At 40.6% G+C, this 19756-nt stretch overlaps 3 protein-coding genes and 1 long non-coding RNA gene across 8 annotated transcripts in view; 2 read left to right on the top strand and 2 right to left on the bottom strand.

Moving 5' to 3' along the window:
* Nucleotides 1-2744: 2744 nt before the first annotated feature.
* Nucleotides 2745-4757, bottom strand: fzd2 (frizzled class receptor 2). Its single transcript, XM_040121877.1, has one exon. The coding sequence runs from the start codon at nucleotides 4667-4669 to the stop codon at nucleotides 3032-3034; it is 1638 nt and encodes a 545-aa protein (XP_039977811.1). The 5' UTR covers nucleotides 4670-4757; the 3' UTR covers nucleotides 2745-3031.
* A 2310-nt stretch (nucleotides 4758-7067) lies between these two features.
* Nucleotides 7068-14262, top strand: moto (minamoto). 5 transcript variants are annotated; one of them, XM_040123601.1, is made up of 8 exons: nucleotides 7068-7173; nucleotides 7536-7645; nucleotides 8906-9078; nucleotides 9350-9454; nucleotides 9680-11198; nucleotides 11768-11902; nucleotides 12535-12712; nucleotides 12783-14262. In XM_040123601.1, exons 2-8 carry the CDS (start codon nucleotides 7583-7585, stop codon nucleotides 12971-12973), a joined length of 2364 nt encoding a protein of 787 aa, XP_039979535.1. In that variant the 5' UTR covers nucleotides 7068-7173; nucleotides 7536-7582; the 3' UTR covers nucleotides 12974-14262. The 5 variants fall into 5 exon arrangements, with proteins under 5 accessions (XP_039979535.1, XP_039979534.1, XP_039979533.1 ...); XM_040123600.1 differs by having other exon boundaries at nucleotides 7110-7178; XM_040123599.1 differs by having other exon boundaries at nucleotides 7153-7239.
* ccdc43 (coiled-coil domain containing 43) lies at nucleotides 14260-18128 on the bottom strand. The gene is made up of 6 exons (XM_040123603.1): nucleotides 18018-18128; nucleotides 17349-17572; nucleotides 16680-16773; nucleotides 15724-15859; nucleotides 15452-15507; nucleotides 14260-15233 (listed from the first exon to the last, which is right to left on the bottom strand). The coding sequence occupies exons 1-6, from the start codon at nucleotides 18094-18096 to the stop codon at nucleotides 15046-15048; spliced, it is 777 nt and encodes a 258-aa protein (XP_039979537.1). The 5' UTR covers nucleotides 18097-18128; the 3' UTR covers nucleotides 14260-15045.
* LOC120788092 overlaps nucleotides 17559-19756 on the top strand; it is a 53093-nt gene continuing 50895 nt past the window's right edge. The window contains exon 1 of the long non-coding RNA XR_005707188.1: nucleotides 17559-17817. This is a non-coding gene — a long non-coding RNA (uncharacterized LOC120788092). The remainder of the gene's footprint in view (nucleotides 17818-19756) is intronic.

Genomic DNA, 19756 nt, shown 5'->3' with positions numbered 1-19756 from the left:
TTTTTTCTCCAATCCTTTGTCCCTTTTAAGCCCCTTCATAGGCCCGATACTGTATAATTGTAATACTGTAAAAAAAAAAAAAAAAAAAGAAAAGTTGATGGTACATTAGCACAAACTTGAACAATGGCTCCACAGTAACACTGAGAACACTGGCGCTTCTGACTATCAACATGATCCTTTTCTAACATGCCAAGGCCTTCTTCCAGCAAGAGCGACATCATAATATCAACCCGAAAAGCATTCTTCCTTTCTTACCCCCGATCCTTGGCTTGTCCCTTCTTGCCCTCAAGCAAGCAGGAAACGGCTGCATGCAAGATCTAAGATCTGAGATCAACAACATGGGAGACGGTTGCCACTGATAAACTGGGCACCAAGATTAAAGAGAAAAGAATCCACTCTAGATAGCTACCACCTCCTGTGCAGTTAATATGAACAGTACTATACAGTAGGTTTGCTTACTTATAAACCTGAATGTCTTACATTTCCAAACAGTTCTCTGCGTGACAGGTAAAATCGCTGTAAAACTTCCCTTGAAGGGTCATGCATCATACACATCAAGGTTTAGAGAGAAAATTACTTTGTGAAAAGCTTTTTTTTTTCCTGGTATAAATTGAATGCAGAGCATCTGATTCCATTTAGTTCTGACAGTTTGAGATTCAAAGTTTTACTTGAAATATTCCCAAGATCACAGTCACATCTCTCCTCATTTAGATGGTCTTTTTCTTCCTTTTTTTTGTTGCTTTCCCCTGAAGAAACACAAAAGCAACCAAATAATACTGAATTTTCCATTATGCTCTCCAAACCCCTCCACCTCTAAACCCTAAAACAATCTCACTCTCCTCCCCACCAGCACCCCACCCACATGCCGCCTCTCTTCATTCTCTCACTCTTCATTCGTTTCTCTGCTTCAGTGCAAAGCCAAACAAGCCAGCCATTAAGTTGAGTTAAGCGCAGGAAGTGGGCCTTCGGGCCAGACGGCAATGTTTACAAGGAGCTAGTCAGGTTTCAGCAGCGCTTTGAAGTGAGCAGCACACAGGAGACTGTCTGTCACTAAGCAAAGGCCTAGCACCGCTCCACTGACTCACTTGCGTTCCCCCCATTCATCTAAGCGCAGAGAGGGAGGGAGGGTGAAGGCAGAGTGGGTGTAAGAACGCAGAATAGAAGAGGCACAGGTAGATTTATGGTCCCCCCCCCCAGAGTATCTGCTCCTACCTTTAATCAGTCTTACTTGTCTGTTATTACAACCCATCTTTATTTAACCCCAGATGAGGATACAAGAAAGACAAATATCAACTTGTCCAACAGGCCGTGACATTTATGAGACGTCCATAGCTCTGCTATATGCCCATGTCAGCAATTACACCGAAACCTATAGAGGTACAGTCTGTTATGCAGCATTATGCGCGGCATTGTGTGCCCCTCTAAACCTCTGCAGGAACAATATGAATGCACGCCACGGTGCTGTATGTGCGTGCAATTCTGAAAAACGCCCAGAGCCTCTGCTCTAAGGCAAGAGGATCAGCTTTCTCCAACACACCCATCTACTTCATGACATCACCGCAGACAAGGTTCGGTTTCAGCCATGCGCGGCTTGGGGGATTCCAACTTGGAACAGAGCAGAGTGGCTCCACAGCAGCAACACTACAGCAAAGCCGAACACCCTTGTTTTCCCTTCACCGAACAGGCAGCCAGGAACATTTTCACACCTATGCAACAGCTAAGACTTCTCTTGCCAGATGATTCCTGTTGATTTAACCAAGCCCTCTGTAACAACAGGGGGGGGGGAGAAAAAAAAAAAAATCTCTCTTGTTTTGTTTAGCACTCGAAGGCGATGTTGGTGCACACATGTGAGGAAGTCCTCCACCACATTCTTACAGGTTGTCACCTGTTTCTCTCAGACACAAAACACGAAGATGTGAAATATTTCAGAATATACTGACAGAGTGGGGGATAAGTCATTAACAGCAAAGGTGTGTTCAGTTGACAGTCTCAGTATAAACTCATTCCTTGTATTTCCCAGAGGGCTACCGTCTTGTGTAAGAAGCTAATTTCTGTTAAGAATTCCAATAATCTCTTTTACTGTTGCCTGCCAGTCTGAGGCAACAGATGTTCAGGTGTAACACAACCCTCACCCCCTTGAGAAAACAACATAGCTTTCCTCTTATCAAAGAAAGTAACTCGTTATCAAGACAGTATTTAATCATTAAAGAATACTGTACATATGAAAGGGCAAAAAAAATTAAAGAAAAACAAAAAATACTGTTTTCCCTTTTACCTAGGAATTCAAAAATCAAGCAATTGATATTGAGTTATTTGATGATATCTGAGACTAAGCACGTGGTTTTGGTTAAAGGGCAGTAAAAATACAGTGGGATAAACCGAAAAGCTTCTTTGATATCATCCAAGAACATTATAGAACATTCTTTTAATCCATAAAAAAAACAAAACATGATTTATAACCAGTGATTATTAAAAAAAGGAGCAAGTTTAGATCTATGGTATGTGGCTTTCTTACAGTGCAAAAGTAAAGCAGGTACACTGGCAATTACGGAAAATATTACTTTCTTTAAATACAAATATATAATTTTAGGTTTTTACAAATACTATTTACAGTTTCATTTAATTACACTTGAAATGTTTAGGGAGAGAATGAACAGTTATTCTTCCACAGCTCATTACCCCGCTTTCTGCGTTCTTGGCTGGTGGATCATCACTCCCCTTGAGTTTATGGTGGCTTTGAGGAGAAAAAAAAAAAAAAAGAGCCAGAGAGGGGGAGGTGAGCATTTCGGCACATGGCATCCATAGCCGTGCTTGTTATTTGTTCAGACAGTTAGGTTCAGTCCTTGTTTATCCAGCTTGTCCTTTTGTCAAACCCTAACCCTCAGTTTGGCATGCATGTGGGGCTATTAAGCTGAGGCGAATACAAATGCTGTAAGAACTAACGGCTACTCCGTGTGCTTCTTACCTATCACATGAGAAACAGGTAATAATACACAAATTAGTCACAGCAACATACAGATGTCCCTTTATTCTACACAGTGGTCTCTCCATGTTTGCCATTTGTCAGCCTTGTGTAGAACTTATGCCAGGACTGCAGAGTCTTTCCGGACCAGATCCAGAAACCAGAGGTGATGCCTACTATCAGCGTCATGAGGTACTTGATCATGTAGACCGTGAAGTCTGGGGTCATGCGGGGCCCGGTCTGCAGAGGGCAGGGGATGGCCAGGCCCCTGCAGTTATGGCCGACCCAGCTGCGCTCCCAGTGGGGGCGGAAGGCCTGCTCATAGAAGAAGCAGGCGATAACAATGGTGGCAGGGACGGTGTAGAGCACGCTGAATACCCCGATCCGCACCATCAGCCGCTCCAGCTTCTCTGTCTTGGTGCCATCGTGTTTCATGATGGTGCGGATTCTGAACAGTGACACAAAGCCGGCCAGCAAGAAAGAGGTCCCGATGAAAAGATAAATGAAGAGAGGGGCCAACACGAAGCCCCGTAGAGGGTCCAGGTTGCTGAGACTGACGAAGCAGACCCCGCTGAGCACATCACCTTCAATCTGCCCAATGGCCAGGATGCTGATGGTCTTGACGGCCGGCACTGCCCAGGCGGCCAGGTGAAAATACTGAGAGTTGGCCTCAATAGCCTCATGGCCCCACTTCATACCCGCTGCCAGGAACCAGGTGAGGGACAGGATGACCCACCAGATGGAGCTGGCCATGCTGAAGAAATACAGCATCATGAAGAGGATAGTGCAACCTTCCTTTTTGGTGCCTTGGACGATGGTCTTATAGCCATCAGGGTTAAAGCTGTCATTGCACACTACCCTGTCCCCCAGGAAGTAGCCAGCTATGAAGGCTATGGAGACCATAGTGTAGCAGCCAGACAGGAAGATGATGGGTCTCTCGGGGTACCTGAAGCGCTGCATATCAACTAAATAGGTGGTTACTGTGAATAAGGTAGACGCACAACAAAGCACAGACCAGACCAGAATCCATATACGGGAGAAATGTCTCTCTTTGTCACTGAAAAACATGTTCCCACCGCTCCTCGAGGGCTCACAGGGAGCTGCGCAATCCTTCTCCTCTAGAAACTTATAATTCAAATATGAGGGCACTGTGAGGACAGGCGGGCATTGGAAAGGCCTCTCGTGTGTGGAGCCCACTGAGATGCCCGGTTTCCCCGGGTCGGAGATGACGGGTGGGACGGTGGCGGCGGAGGAATCGTTTTGGCCCACGCAGATTTGTCCGTCTCCCAGCACAGGGAAGTTCTCGCAGCGCAACCGGTCCGGCCACTGAAAGCCAAACTTATTCATGAGCGCCTCGCAGCCCTGCTTGGCTCTCTCGCAGATGGACCTGCAGGGAGGAATGGCCTTCTCCAAAACTGTGCATACAGGCGCATACATGGAGCACAGGAAGAATTTCAACTCCGGCGAGCACTGTACCTTTACAAGGGGGTAAAACTGGTGCACCTCAAGCCCCGCGTCCTCCTGGTTGTAATGTCCCACTAAATTTGGCATTATGGTTTGGTTATAGGCTATGTCCGTGCACAGGGGTATTGTAATCGGCTGACAAAATCCGTGCTCCGGGACGACTATTCCGTTGTCCACTTGATACTGGGCTGATATCAGCAGAGGCAGCAGGAGTGCAACGGACCAGGTCTTGCAAAAAGTCATCTTCCCAAGGTTAAGACAAGAACTTTATCCCGAATAACTCGCTGTAACTTTGTTTAGTGTGTACCATCAGTTCTGCGAGTAGTTCTGCGGCGAGAATAACTTTCTGAAGGGAAAAAGTCTGATGGTGAGGACCTGGACGCTGCTCTCTTTGTGCTTGGTCTCTGCTTTAAACGCTGCTGGCTGACTTTTTTCTTTTCCACAACTCCGATTCTCTCACCACGGTCAAGGCAGCCACAGTAAGGAATGTAACTTCCGGTAACAACTTTCAAAACAAAATCATAATAGCCGAATATGAGTTATTTGTAAAATGCCAAGGTACCGGCATAGCACCAAATATTTAATATAATAAATACTTAATATTAATGTTTCAATAAAGAGTATGACTAATATTTAAATGGTTTTTGAAGGCTACCAAAACAAAATCTTGTTAACCTCAAGAATATCAGCAATTAAATTCCACGATTATTTATTATTATTATTATTATTATTATTATTATTATTATTAATCCATCCAGTCCATATTGTATCAACATGATACATTACAAGACAAATTAAAAACAGCACCAAAGTAATATTCATTAGAGGTGGTCGGCGTTGACATAATCCACATTTAATAAAATTTTTATTAAGTTTTGTATTAGCCAACACCTTGGCAAATGGTATGCTTTTATTTTGAAGGTAAGGCCGCTTGTTCACTGGTACTAGTTTTGCTAATATTCTCAAACTTGACTCCACAACTGGATTGCGTGGCCCAGCCAGACTTTCAAGTTCTCCTCTAAGGTAATATGTGTTCGGAGGAGACAGGCTTTCCCACCTAATGCACTTCAATGTCCATGTCACGTTCATGTTCCACTTTAAAAACTGACAATCAACCAATCAGTCTCTATGTATTCAGTTAGGCACCAGATGATAAGTAATTCAGTAAAATATGCCCTTGGAGAAATAAATCTGGATTAACTGGATTAAATTGAATTTAAATCACTTTGTTTTTTAACTTAATCTGCTACAATTAAACTGAAATTAATAAATAAACAGATTTGAATAGAATACAAGTCTACAAAATATTGCAAATAATGCAGTCAATGTCAAGTCAGTGTGGTGAACACCCACTGCTTCAATTAATATGATAATCATTACTATTATTATATTTAGATTTATTAGTATTATTATTCAGCCTATTATTATAATTATTAGTTTTATTATTAGTCTCATTATTGTTATACATCTTTATGTTATACCTGTACTCTACCCCTGTTATGATTTGGCACTATATAAATATAAATAAAATTGAAGCGAATTGGATTGAATAAAGATGGCAATATAATCATAATAATAATAATAATAATAAAGATGTAATTAATGTCTGCATTAGTAGCTATAAATCACATACTAATGCTTTAAAGATCAGTTATAAGCCATTAATAAAAACAACTTTCTGTTTGCCAGTTTGTGGAAAATCGTCCTCCAGCATGACACTTTGCTAGCACTTAAATTCATTAGGGAGACCCCTCCAAGCCATCCAGTCTGCAGCTATAAATGTTAGCAAGTCATTAACAAAGGGCCCAATGTTTTTCACTCTCTAGTAAGTCATCTCTTATGCCATTACAAATGTTAGTGAGCCCTAAATAAAGGGTTCTGGGTTTCTTAATTTGTTAGAAGCCATCAGCAAACGTTAGCCTGTCACCTATAAATGTTAATAAACAATTCATATAGGGAGCTACAATAATTATCATGTCTGTAGTTATAAATGTAAATAATCTGTTTATAAACGGATTTTGCTCCAGATGCCCTGTGGCTAATTTCCAGAAGATGAGTGGTCAACAGTTGTTGTTATTAATGAATAATTAATTGATTAATTGATTAATGTACCCACCGCCGTTATTAAGTAATATCAATTAATATTAACCAGCAACATAGCTGCTGCTGACGGGTTATAAACCCTTCATAAATAGTATCTTATCAGGAAGTGCTACGACAACAACAACAACAACAGTAATAATAGCAATAATAAACCTGGGATTTTGTTTTTCTGTTTTGTTTTTGCATGTGTATTGTCAGAAGATGCATATTTTGTATAATTGCAAGTAGGTCTTGTAATCCAATGGCCAGATGTTTAAATCAAATACAACAACTGATAATAATAAATAAACAGTAATAATAATAAAAATAACAATAAAGACAATAATTTTGTTCTGGTGAATATGATATACATATGAATATCTATGAATTTACGTTATCTATGCTAAAATGGATCAACCGGAGCAGGACATCGGAACAGCACCATCTGCGCCATAAAGCAGCTACACCACGGCCTTAAATAGGGAAGAGGGTGTGACACCAGATGTTGCTATGAGCTCGGATCTTCTGCTTGATGTTAATTGGACCGAAAATCGGAATCCTCGGGCTCAGCCAATCTGCGCTCAGGTCGCGAGAGGTGTATCGAACGTGTGTGGGGCCGAGCTCCGAGGAGGCGGTGGGGAGAGGGGGGCACGAGAACCTTGAGGGTAATGTAAGCCACTGACGCGAAAACTGTTGAACTCCGAAAGTTCCCGTTACTTTACTCCGGGCAGGTTGGTTAGTCGAGTGTTTGACGGGTAAATTGGTCTCAGATAACTTCGTTTGTTCGGGCCAAGTTAGCCAAATCTGGCTGGCAGGGAAAGAGTTTTCACATGAGCGAAAGTTTAGCCGAAGTTAGCAAAGATGGCATGGCTTAATGCACTAACGGCTAAATTGGCAAGCTAGTTGATGTGCTTTCTCTGACAAAGCAGTTCGCTAATAACCTTTACCTGATCCCATACATCTGTCATATCTTATATAATCTTATATCGGCTATTAATAATGACTACCTTTTTTTTTTTCTTGCCAGGCCAGTTATGGAGTGAATAATCGCTTAAAAGTTCAAGGGAGTTCAGAATGGCATTTGACGGGCATCAGAGCACATTTGCAAATTCACTCTTTTCCACGTACCAGCGCCAGGTAAATTATATTTTTTGGGTAATAGTTATGATATTTTTATATGATGTGGCATATTTGCAGCAATTACCTTTGTTTATGGTATATGATAGGGCCATTTTAGGGTAGACTGTAGACTTATATTTGCAGGTCTTGAGAAGTAGTAAAAGGCGTTAAATTAAGTTCCCTCAAAAAGGCCTTAGAAGGTTTTCAGAAGTCTTGAATTTCATTTATAAAGGCCTTCAGTAGTTGTTCTTGTCTGCCGTAAACAGCAACACCAGTTATAATTTTTTTGTGTATCTGAATGCAGGCAGTCAGGAGACATGTATTTATAAGCTACAGGTGAGACTGGGTTCCAATCAGTCCAATCTGACCTGTAGCACACACTGTCACTACCGTTTAGCTACACTAGGTAGGAACTTGATGTCTCATAATGGGGAAGTGTCGATTGTACCAGAAACTTAAATGATCTTAAATGAACAGATTTTTTTTTTTTTTTTTTTGAAATTGGTTTCCATCCATTTGGGTTTTTTTTTTTTTTTTAAATCCTGTTGCATTACTTATACTGCTAGAAATTTTTGTTGCATACTGGAAACATGGGTGGAATACTGGTCCTTCCAGTTTCTTATCATTCTTTGACCAGTAGGACGGTTAAGAGGTATTAAATTGCATTTTGTGTGTATTTTGTAATATAATATGGCAAGCAATGCAGAAACCCTCAATTAATGGTGGAACACTATTGATTTATCTATCAGGTACATTAGTCCTGTGTTTTCTTTGCTGTGTTAACTTTTAGTTTGACATAGTTTTATCGTATTTCATAGCAGATATGAGGTCAAGGATTATTTTTGATTATTATGTTTGAATCTGGAAGAAACGGTAATCTTCATTGTTGATTAATCTGACGGTTATGTTCTCGATTCATCATATGGTCTGTGAATTACCAGAAAACAATGAAAATCACATTTTGAGAACTTCCAAGGTGATGTGTCTAAAAACTGCTTGTTTTACAACCCAATTTAAACAAATTGGATATTAAATAAAAAAGCAGCAAATCCCTATAACTGAATGGATTGTACATTTAGGCTTTTATTGTCTCATTTGTCTTTTACATTCTGTCTAAGCAGTATTCTTAAATAGTTTGAAGCTTCTGTGGCAGCTACAATTGTTTCAATAAGTCTTGTAATTTGCATCAATATGCCTTGCGTGAGGGAGCAAAACACAGTAATAAAATTTTTTGAAGTGAGCTTCAGTTTGATTGACTTTTGATTGGCTCTCTTTCAGGCCAATGTAAATGTAGGTGGAGGAAACAACGGAAACGTGACATTGCCCTTCGCTTCCATCCCCATTGTCTCACTGCAGGAACAGGACACAGTATCCTACGTGCCCTGGTCTCACAATGCTCATGATGACCCCTCTGAACTGATCAGCTGTGCCCAGAGTAGTATCAAAAGCAGGTAATGGGTTTAAACTATCTTTAGGATAAGTTTGTGATTATCCACTAGTACGCTATCCTAAATGTAGTTCGGTAGGGCAATCACACTGCTGTTCTTTCCTATCAAAGTATGTTTTGGATTTTATTATTATTCAGAGGTAGTTTAATATGCTGGGTGCAAGTCTTATTATGGATGAAAAACAAATAAAGTGGCCAACCGTACTTTTAAATTAATGTTTTCAATGAAAAAAGGAAAGTTAGTGCAATTCTGACGCATTTTCTTTTCGTTGAAGGAAACCCACTGATAATACTGATTATGATGGGGAGACTGATCTACAGGGTCTAGTGTCAAATATTTTGGATGAAGCAGATTCACAAGACAGCTACTACAGTGAAGGGTAAGTCAAGGTTAAGGTTTTCCCCTTGTAGGGTTGGGGATATAATTTACTTTATGTATTAAATGATTTATGGCTTTTATACCACAGAGTTCAACAACCAGAAATATATGATATAAAATAGATCACATTTGTACTTTTTATCTTCATTTTTCTAATTTATTTCATGTGTGTTGTATTAGTATCATAAACACACACATTAAAGGAAATCCTTAATTTTTCTTTTAGGAGCCTACCTACATGTAATCCCGTCTGGTCTCCAAAGACATTGAGAGAAGGACTGCTACAGTATTTTCAATCAGAGACTAAAATGCAACATAACCCTTCCTTTCCTCCAAACTATGTATCCAGTGAGGCTCTCGGCAAAGCACAGGGACATTCAATGGACAAAGAATTTGAAGAGTTTTGTCAACAGTCCAGTGGCTTTGCTACCAATCAACAGTGGCTTTTTAATTTGCCTAATGGAGACAGAGACAGCTACACCCTCCGTCCTCAGAAACTGCCACCAGGTCTACCATTGCCCAACATAGGAAACATGTACCTGTCACAGATACAACAAAGCAAATTTGACAACACGTCAGCTGATAAAGACAGAGAAGATGGTCAGCCTGTGAATAATTTCCCTGAACTCAGTGATGTCTTTAGACCTCAAAGTGAAATGAGCAGCCCCTGCTTTGATCCTTACTATGAAGACCACCACATCCAGAGCAGTGCCAAGCCCATTAGTAATGAGCAGTATGTGCCACAAGACATTAATCAGTTGGTCAGCAGTTTTCAGTTGTTCATGGCTGGTGAGCATGATAGCTTTTGTCATAGAGACTTTCCAAACATGCACAAGCAGACATTTGGCATGCTCCATGAAGACAGCATGGTTTCACAATGGAAAATCACCAGTCCTGCAGTGTCAACACAAAGTACTCCTGCAATGCAGACCCAAAATAAGCTGGGGGGAGAATTTGGGATAGGGCAGAGGGAAAGAAATGGTGGAATGAGAAAACCACCATTTAAACGTGATGCCTTTCAAGATCTACCTGGTTTCAGCTCTCAAAACACAGAGTACTTCCAGCAACCAGAGCCATTCTCTGCATCTATACACCTCCCAAACCAATACCAAAACACCATGACCATGCACAGAGAGAACATTAATGTGAGCATTAACCAGTATTCAAAGCATCACATCCAGCAGGGCCAGATACAAAACAAGATCAAGCCTCAGGTGCAGAAAGAAAAGAAGGTGGTGCATATGTCTGGATTAATGGGAGAAGGCTTCTCTACAAGACCCGTAACCAACACTCACATGAGAGAGGGAGATAAGAAACAGGTTTTCTCGCAAAACCCATACTTTGACCTTCAGGGAGGCATGCACTCTCAGAGATTTGATGGAGAACACAGCATAGTCAGTGCGGGGAATACACAGCAGTGCATGCCTCTCATGTACCCTGTAAGTGACCTCAGAGGGCACTCCAGCGTTCCCATCAGCTCCAACTTCAGCTCTAGATCCACTCTGCCCTACGGAAACGGTGTCCCTGGCATGGATGTATGTGATATGTCAGCCAATGAGCCTGCAACTTTCAACTCCTATGTCAGTGACATGATGACCCACAGAGGAGAGAGCACTTACCATGGCATGTCCTCAGCCATGTCAACCTCAATGGTGATGAATCAAAGAGGACCCGTGATCCAGCTTTACGTCTACCTGGACGAGTGCTATGAGCAGTGGAGGTGTTTGGAGAAGGAGAGAAAGAGGGTATGCTTTTTAAATCTGATTTTGTGTTTAGTTAGAGAATGTCCAGGGACAATTTTCAAGATTGGTATCACAGCAAATAAAGTTTTTTTATTTTTTTTTAATTGAATAATATTGGCTATATAGAATTTGTTTAATTTCCAGTCATTCGCTATCAAAAACACCACATTCTTAATATGGACCAATTTAGCTGTCAAACATCAGATCAGCTTTAGGTCTTTGACATTTAGTGTATGTCTATGTGCACTGTACAGTTTCACAAAAAAAATAATCTCAGTACCTTTTTGTACCATCTTTTTCACAGACACATATATACAAAATGGATATTATTACTGTTACTGATTGCCAATGTCTTTATGGCCTCTACCAGTCAGTAAATGTGAGAAGAGGAGAAACATTCTGATGTGTGCAAGAGATAGAAACATTTTCATCATATTTATGTTCAAATCAGCACTGCAAACTATACTTTTTTTTTCTTTTGTTAGCCTGAATTTAAAAACTGTAAAAAAAAAAAAATAACAATTTTTGTGGTTCAAGTGTTAGATTATGTTCAAATTTGTTTTCTATTTTAGACAGAGGTCATCCTTACCAAGACATTTCTTGGGAAACGGACTACAGCAGTGACCAACACTACCCTACCCAAAACTCCACCAAACCCCACAAGAGTTGACAACCTCATTGTTAAACACAACAGAGAGCAAGCAAAGGTGAGATCCCTGAATTGATTGCTTCCATACTGACATCTACAGGTGAGTTTTGTCACAGCAGCCTTGTAATGTTCTGAAGGTGTGCAGCTTTATTTTGCACAGGTTTCTATCCATTCTATCAAGAGTGAACCACAGAGAATTGCTGTCCCTCTTACAATGCAGCCCTCTGGAACCTTCTGTAGTTTTCCTTAGTTTGGACCTTTTCTAAGAAACCATACTAAGAGCTCAGTATGGCAAGAAATTATTCTTAAGGAACATCTTGGTGATATATTAACCATTACTGTCCAGTAACGTTTGTGTGGAGGCTCATCAATAAGCACTGTGTTCTCATAGCAAGAAGGTCCAGGGTTCAAGTCTCAGCCTTGTTTGTGTCTGTGGAGTGGGTTCTTTACACAGACCACAAATATCACTAATTAGCATACAACATAGCATTATTTCTGTGATAATATATACCACCTTTGTTTTTGAATTGGTTGAAAACAACACATGGATAAAAATAGATACTACACAAAGTACATACTGCTGCTGTTTTTTTTTTTTACATAACATATATACGTAGAATATTACATTAAGAAATCAGTTCCCAAGACTGAGGGGGAAATGTAAAGGTTGATTATACTGGTGTGCTGCAGGTGGCAAGCCTTGTGGATAGGATGGAGTGTTTGCGTAACATTCCCCTCCATATCAACATCTACACAGCACTGAACAGGCATCATATGGCTATATGCATCACCCAGGCGAGACGCAAGGAGGAGACTGCCAACATGTCTAAACACCAGCGGCAGACAACTCATTTCACAGAGGACAGAGGTAACTGGCATTGTTCTACATACATTTCTCTTTCTGATATACTGCCAGTCCTAATTTGCTTGGGTTTCAGACATCCTGTTGTTGGTCATCGCACTGAAGGACCTCGCTACTACCACGAGGAAGCTCCGCACGGCCCTGTGGTGTGCTCTCCAGATGACGCTGCCGAAACCTATCAAAAGCGAGGACCACGGTGTTAACAAGGAGACTCCACAAAAGGAAGGGTGCTCCTCTCCATTTGAGGGATACTCTTTTAAGTTATGATTTAGCAGGCAACAAGCATGAGTTAAAGGTCGTGATTGAATTAAATCGGAATTCCCCGTTTATAAATTTCCCTTAGGCAACAGGGTGATGTAAAGACAAATACTTTTACATTACTTACCTGCAAGTCTATAGTGATATTTTACCTGTAACACAGTGATCACTGCAAAATACGAGACGAATGAGATTTGAAGTTTGATGATGGCTGCATTTTTTGGCACAAAGGAGCTTCGGGTGGCTAACTTTGGTTGTGTAGGAAATGCATGAAATGTAATTTATCCTGCTGCATCTTAACTTCATTTCATTTGTCATTTGATTAGTGTCAGTTCCAAATTAACGTAAATCTTGCTCCATCACCGTTGTATTTAAAGGCACTATTTATGTGGAAGATTTCAGTGAACTCTTCATCGTTTTACTTATTTATTGGAATGTAATGGAACCTCAGTCCTGGGTACTCCCAAGAAATACACGAATCATAAGGGCAGTAGTTTAAAATGAACATGCTAAATATTAAAATGTTTTCTGAAATGTTCCAATTAATTTCTGCAGCTTCAGTTTTTCTTATGGAACCTTAACATGCTTTAATCAGAAAAAAAGTTCTATTTATCTGCAATTTGGTGAAGTTTGAACTGTGACGGTACTCAAACTTCTGAAAAACAAAGTTCAGTGTTTTAAATGTAAATGTATTAATCACATTTTCCAAATACACATACAATATGGGATTAACAAATATTCTTATCAGTGATATGTAACATAGCTAAGTTAGACAATAATTCTCTGGATGCAGTTGACTGTTTTAAGACTTGCTCTGTATCAGTAGTTTCAAATGCACATGTTAAATTATACAATTGTTTCTGAAATGTTTCAGGTAGTTTCTGAAACTTTAATTTGTCTTCTATTAATTCAATACTGTAATCAGAAAACTTATTGCTATTTAGTCAAAATTTTGAACTGTAACAAAACAAACTAAAACTTTATAAGTTCTGCGTTTTACATTTAAATGTATTAATCACACTTTCCATCAGATTATTTTCACATAGTATTATCGAATATCCTTATCAGTGAAATGTGACTATTTGCCTGCCAGGGACCAAAGCTTGTGTTAATTACAAAGCAAGTCAAGCAACACGCAACAGTCTGTAGACTTATTCTGTATCAGTACTCCTCTGACTATGCTTTGTGAAAATGAGCAGGGTTGTTCCATTCCCTGTAATTTTAATGTTCATGTTATGTATTTTTTCCTTCTTTCTTGTTCTGTAAACTGAAAAAATTAAAAATAAAAGAAATCTAAATTCCTGAAAATGTTTTTTTTATTATTTTAAAAAGATGAACCTCATTATAAACATTCAAATCATGGTACAGGAAATATTTGAGATATAATTTAGCAACCGGTCCTTTGTTCTCATTCTCAGACAAAATGCATAGACAGTAAAACTAAAACCTAAAGCATTGAAATTAAAGTAAAAATGTTTGACATGAAAACTTGCCTTTACCGAGAAAGTGGTTCAGAAATGAAAGGCATCTGCAAGATATTGGCACAGAGGATAATAGCAGAAGCTCTGTGGACCGAGTCGCTTTGAAAGCATTCCTCCATTTTTACCATAACCAACCCCTTTTATGTTTTAGGAGAGTACTTTGATCATTTCAGGCGTAATTGTCAAAGCTTTAGCTGAAGCACGTTTCACACTCGCTGGAAAGAAATCGTATTGGCAGAGACTTAAATAATAATAGCTTTTTTTTTTTCCTTCGACATGAGACTGACTCTATCGCAGTTATCATCATATAAAGATTTGCAGCTCTATTCTTACACCACATCCTTCTGAATCCGCCCATATCAGTAGCCCAGAAAAAAAAAAAAAAAAAAAAGTCAGGATTTTGGACCTGCACAACATCCAGTATATTGTTCTTTACACAGTAAGAGCTGCAGAAAGTAATTTAACAAGGAGGGTCTGTTGAAGTTATTTTCACGTACTGCAGGTGCCAATGAGGTTTAGCTATAAAGAGGCAATGACTGTTGTTTCATTTTTGTCTCTTAACATAGCCTTTTCATATAGTAAGTGTCCTTTCTATTGGTTTTATCTTTTGCGTTCGCCTTTCTGTGTACGTTTCTTCTCCTTCTCTTTTCTATCTTGTTTGGCTAGTTTGTCCTTCTCTCGCTGCACTTTGTCCATTTCCTTCTTCTTCTGAGCGTCGTCCCGAGCCTGATCCCGCTTTTGCTTTTGTCTGTTCAGCACCTCCTCCACGTTGGTGTTCCTAAACAGGGCTGACACTTTCAGTGAAGGACAGCTGTACGAAAGCAAAAGCACTCTGCTAATGTTTTATTACTACATGTCACCACTATGGAGGTGCAAACGCCTGGGAGTGTATCATGTAATCAGGGTTATGCAACTATTGCACTATCCATTCATGTTGCAACACGCAACACTGAACTCCAGTTGATTTCAAATAGCCTTTGATCATAAACGGCTATAGAAAGGATACATTTATCGTTTCCCAGGAGGTTATTTCCACATGTTGGTTCCTCTTCTTCGGCTTCAGTGCTTTTGTCAAGGAAACAACTGAATATTTCTGTAGGAAACATTCACTAGATGACCAAAAAAAAAAAAAAGTGCCTTCTTTTTCCCTTAAGTATGTTCGCAAACATTCTCACTGCACAGTCAAAGAAACATTGGTAGCTGGAGTGAAAAGTATGGACTACTCTAAGCAAGTGTGACTGGCCCTCCTGTCATTACAATTAGAAACATCAAGGATATTCCTCGTCATCTGTTACGTTAGCGTATTGAGCAAGGAGGGCTTCTTTCCTTCTCTTCGACTCCTCGGACACCTCCTTCTGTTTCACCACAATCTGAGCCTGTTTTTCTATCATGCTGGCGATGGCCTGGACCTCGGCTACAAAAAAAATATGGAATGACAGAACACAGCCCAACTGTAAAAAAACCCCCACAGCAACATTTAGAACTTTCTCTCACAATAGAAGTATGTGCTTTTTTGCTGTCAACATGAAGGTAGATTAACAGACGGAGCCGTGACGGCACCCATCTACACTTGGGGCTCCAGACAGCGTACACGTTGTTAAACAGTACTCTCTCCAGTAATAACACTGATAAACTCAGTGGAAATGACCTTTTTAGCATAAACACATTCTCTGACCACAAAACCTTTCTGCAGTCTCTCAAACTACTTTTGTTTAGTTTTTTTTTTTTTCAGGAAATGTGAATCTCTCTCTGAGACAGAGTGTCTTCACGCACTCTCCTCCAAACTCAGAGCGAACGATTCAAGACTCAAAGAGCTAACCCCTCTGTATGTTTAACGGGTTTTGAAGACAAACTCAGCAGCAGGCTGTCTTTGCTCTGTTTAGTCAAGATCCAGATGAGTTGATGAGCCTGCTAGCTTGATTTTGGACTGTTTCCTTTTGAAATAATTATGCAAATTCTTATGACTGCAGTCTATGGCTTTTAGTGCAAGTTTGGACTGCATTATTGCAAAATTTCTTTTAATGTTGTTATTTTAGTTGATTGATTGTTTCTTTATAACTGTACAGTACTATATGCAGATGGTTCTGCAAGATTTACAAATATACTGCCAACCTTGATAACTTCTTTTCAATGGTAGCTGAATTATATTCTTATTGACAAGGCCTCTTGGAAAAAAAGATCTTTCAATTCAAGGAACTGTGGGGAATGCGGATGAATCAAAGTTACATAAATACCATCATCGGCATCTTTTCTGGCTGCCGATCGGCTACAACACTCTGTCCACTGCTCGATGATCTGTTTGCAGACATCCTCCACCGAGTCCTCACCCTGCACACAAAGGACAAGCAACACTTAAGTACCCATAACAGCCCAACAATTTTATATGCTCAGTACATGATGTATGCAGTTGCACTGTGAACCCCACGTCTGGTTTGTCTGATTCAGGGGCAGTTTTTCTCAGCTCACCGTGAATGAGCACAATGTGAGAGACACAATATTGCAGCACATATCAATACATTAAGCAAAACCTCAACACAGCTGTACAAACGTATCTCTCTAGCAGACGGCACAGTGGACTCTGGAGTACTTTTTCTAAGCCGAATGCGTCACACGAGACACGAGTCACGAGTCATACGTTGCTTAGCGCGTACCAGTGCTGCTAAAGACCGCGATTAAGTAGAAATCCCAGATTTTCGAAGGGGGTTTGGCGTAGCTCGCGTCATTAGCTGCGGTGTGTTGACCGTAGCTGAATAAACTACTGTGTCAATGCGGACATCTAGCGCCGTAAATGACAGCTGACATCAGCGCTGTCACTTGGTACCGCCCGACAGGCAAGACAGACGGCAACATATGAGCAAACAGCCTCGGCGGCTGAGCGGGACACGCCGCTTTGGGATATTCACCAGAAATGCAGATAAAATCCCTTGAAGCGCATCCTCTTTCTCCTCGTCACTCTCCTCTTCCTGCAGGACCCCTAAAATATACGCCCCATACACCTCACAGTCCACTTCTAGCGATTCCAACCGATCATTTAGCCATCTTTCAAACTCCCCGGTGTCTGTCCCGGGCGCAGCCATCTTGGCCCTTTGGGGTCTTTCGGTGGCGCACGGCTGTCCTTTGTCATTGCCTGTGAAAAAAGAACAGTATTTTTAAAAAACGAATAAAAAAACGCACGTGTTCGATTTTTCAGCGGTTTTTCGTACTAATGGCGAGGTAACCGTCCAAGTTCAGGTTAACCGAATCATGTTGGCAGTCGTTTTGCAATAAGCTAATATACAAATTTAAAAGCCGATGCCTGATTGACTGTGTTAAAGTATTTTTAGTGCAACCGAAAACAACTCGAAGAGGCGTTTGTTACAGATTTAAAGTCGTGTAAGTACGTCGTGTTTTAGTGGCGTGTCCTGGTGACATGTCCGCTTCTGAAACACCAATTTCTTCAATCATTACATCAGTTTATGCATACAACACTTGTTATTTTTCTTGTAAAATGATTGTAACTCGCTCAAAAACATCGGGGCACCTTTCAGATTTGTATTTCTGTATCAGTTCTCATTGAGACTACAGTCACTCACTATGACTTAAATTTCCTCTGTCATTTCCACCATTTTCAACCAAACAGGTTTGCAGCTTATTCTCGCAGTAAAATAGCATCTACAGTGACATTCTTTACTGCATTAATAAAGATAAATGCTGCAACACAACGACCTGATGTAAATTAGTAACTCTTGTATGTGTGTAATGTTGTTAGCCTTCTAAATGCTCCTGTCTATCTGGCCACAGCATTCCGTCTACCCCACATTTAATATTTGCACTTAAAGTAGTCCAAAAAATATTTGGCTTGCCACATCCCTTCCCCGTGTCTCTGCACAGACAGCTTGTATAATTTTTTTTTCTCCCTACGTCTCCTCCCTGTCGTCTGGAATCATCTCTTCCTTTTACCAACTCACCCACATCATCCTAATTGCCACCTTTGATGTCTAACTGTTCCACGTTAAGGAACTGCGGAACCTATTTTGCCAGCTGTGGAGTACATCTGAGAACCCAAGTTCATGAGTAACACCTATAAGCTAATTTACAGCTTGTGGTCTATGAGTGTGCGTCTTGTCAACCGCCTGTTTGAATGAAAAATGTCTGTGATAACTTTGTCCTACTGCTAGCCTGGCTTGTTAAATTAATTTCAGCAGCCAAAATTTCAATCAGCGCTAAATGCCCAGGGTTGGCAGGCACATGAGTGCCCTGGGAGACTGCCATGAATCCCAAAGTTCTTGATTGAAAATTAACGTTTTGATTGTCCCATGGTTTGCAGAAGTACTCGTGCACTCAGTCGGAGGCTTCGAGCACTAGGCATGCCAGTACTAGTCAAATTGAAATGCTGACTTCAAAATAATCAGCTATTCTTTTGTATTTCAGTGGGCAGCTGGCAGTAAAACAGCCTTTGGCAGAACACGATCATTATCACAGCATACCAGAATACTGAAAAACAGTTTGTTTCCACTGAGGAAGACTTCTTTCGACGATTGGCTTGTATGATTGTAAACCTTCGAGTAGTTTGTTGCAGTGCCTCACTGGCGCTGAGGTTGAGCGTAAGGAATAGCTGAGACATAAGTATGATAAGTCGCTTAAGGTCACATTGATTTTTAGCATTGACCACTAACTTTTGCATTACCTGGGTCTGGGATATACAGATGTGTCTCTGTCAAGAACAGCATAAACAAGTGTGACATTCTGCTTTTGGCCACTGGGTGGAAGTAGAGGACACAGATTTGTTTGCACCTCTCTCACGGTAGAGACAGAGGATACGGCTGAGTCTTGGATTTAGTTGCATGACGATAGATTTGAGCTTATTTATTATGCAACTCATTGCAAATTGCTCCATGCATGTGCATCAGACTCAGTTTGTAAAAGTATAGTTGTAAGCAGAGCGGTAGAGCAAGAAAATGCCCTGCAAGCTGTTTGTTCGTCCTCTCATTTGACACTGGGACAACAGACAACACCTCCCAGCTGTTTGACTATATTAAAATGTTTCCATGTGATTAGCTTGATCCTGCTTCCAGAAAGCACTTTGTGCAAGGGGTTTTATTGTTACACCCCCCCCTACACACATAGCCCGCACCCCCTAGTTGTACCCCCAACACACACACACACACACACACACGCACACACACCCCTTCCAACTGCTCCCACATAATGGCTTCACACATCGCTGGCCTTGCAGTAATGAAGTGTGAAGCTTCTGTGACGCCACAGGGAACCTACCGTGTGGAACTGTACTCCCTATTTTAGTGCACCACCTTCAATTCATTACAGCCCA

Source organism: Xiphias gladius, chromosome 3 (genome assembly GCF_016859285.1).
Source record: "Xiphias gladius isolate SHS-SW01 ecotype Sanya breed wild chromosome 3, ASM1685928v1, whole genome shotgun sequence".
NCBI classification, from domain to species: domain Eukaryota; kingdom Metazoa; phylum Chordata; class Actinopteri; order Istiophoriformes; family Xiphiidae; genus Xiphias; species Xiphias gladius.
The sequence above is the reverse complement of the archived record's forward strand: the minus strand, read 5'-3'. Positions and strand labels throughout refer to the sequence as shown.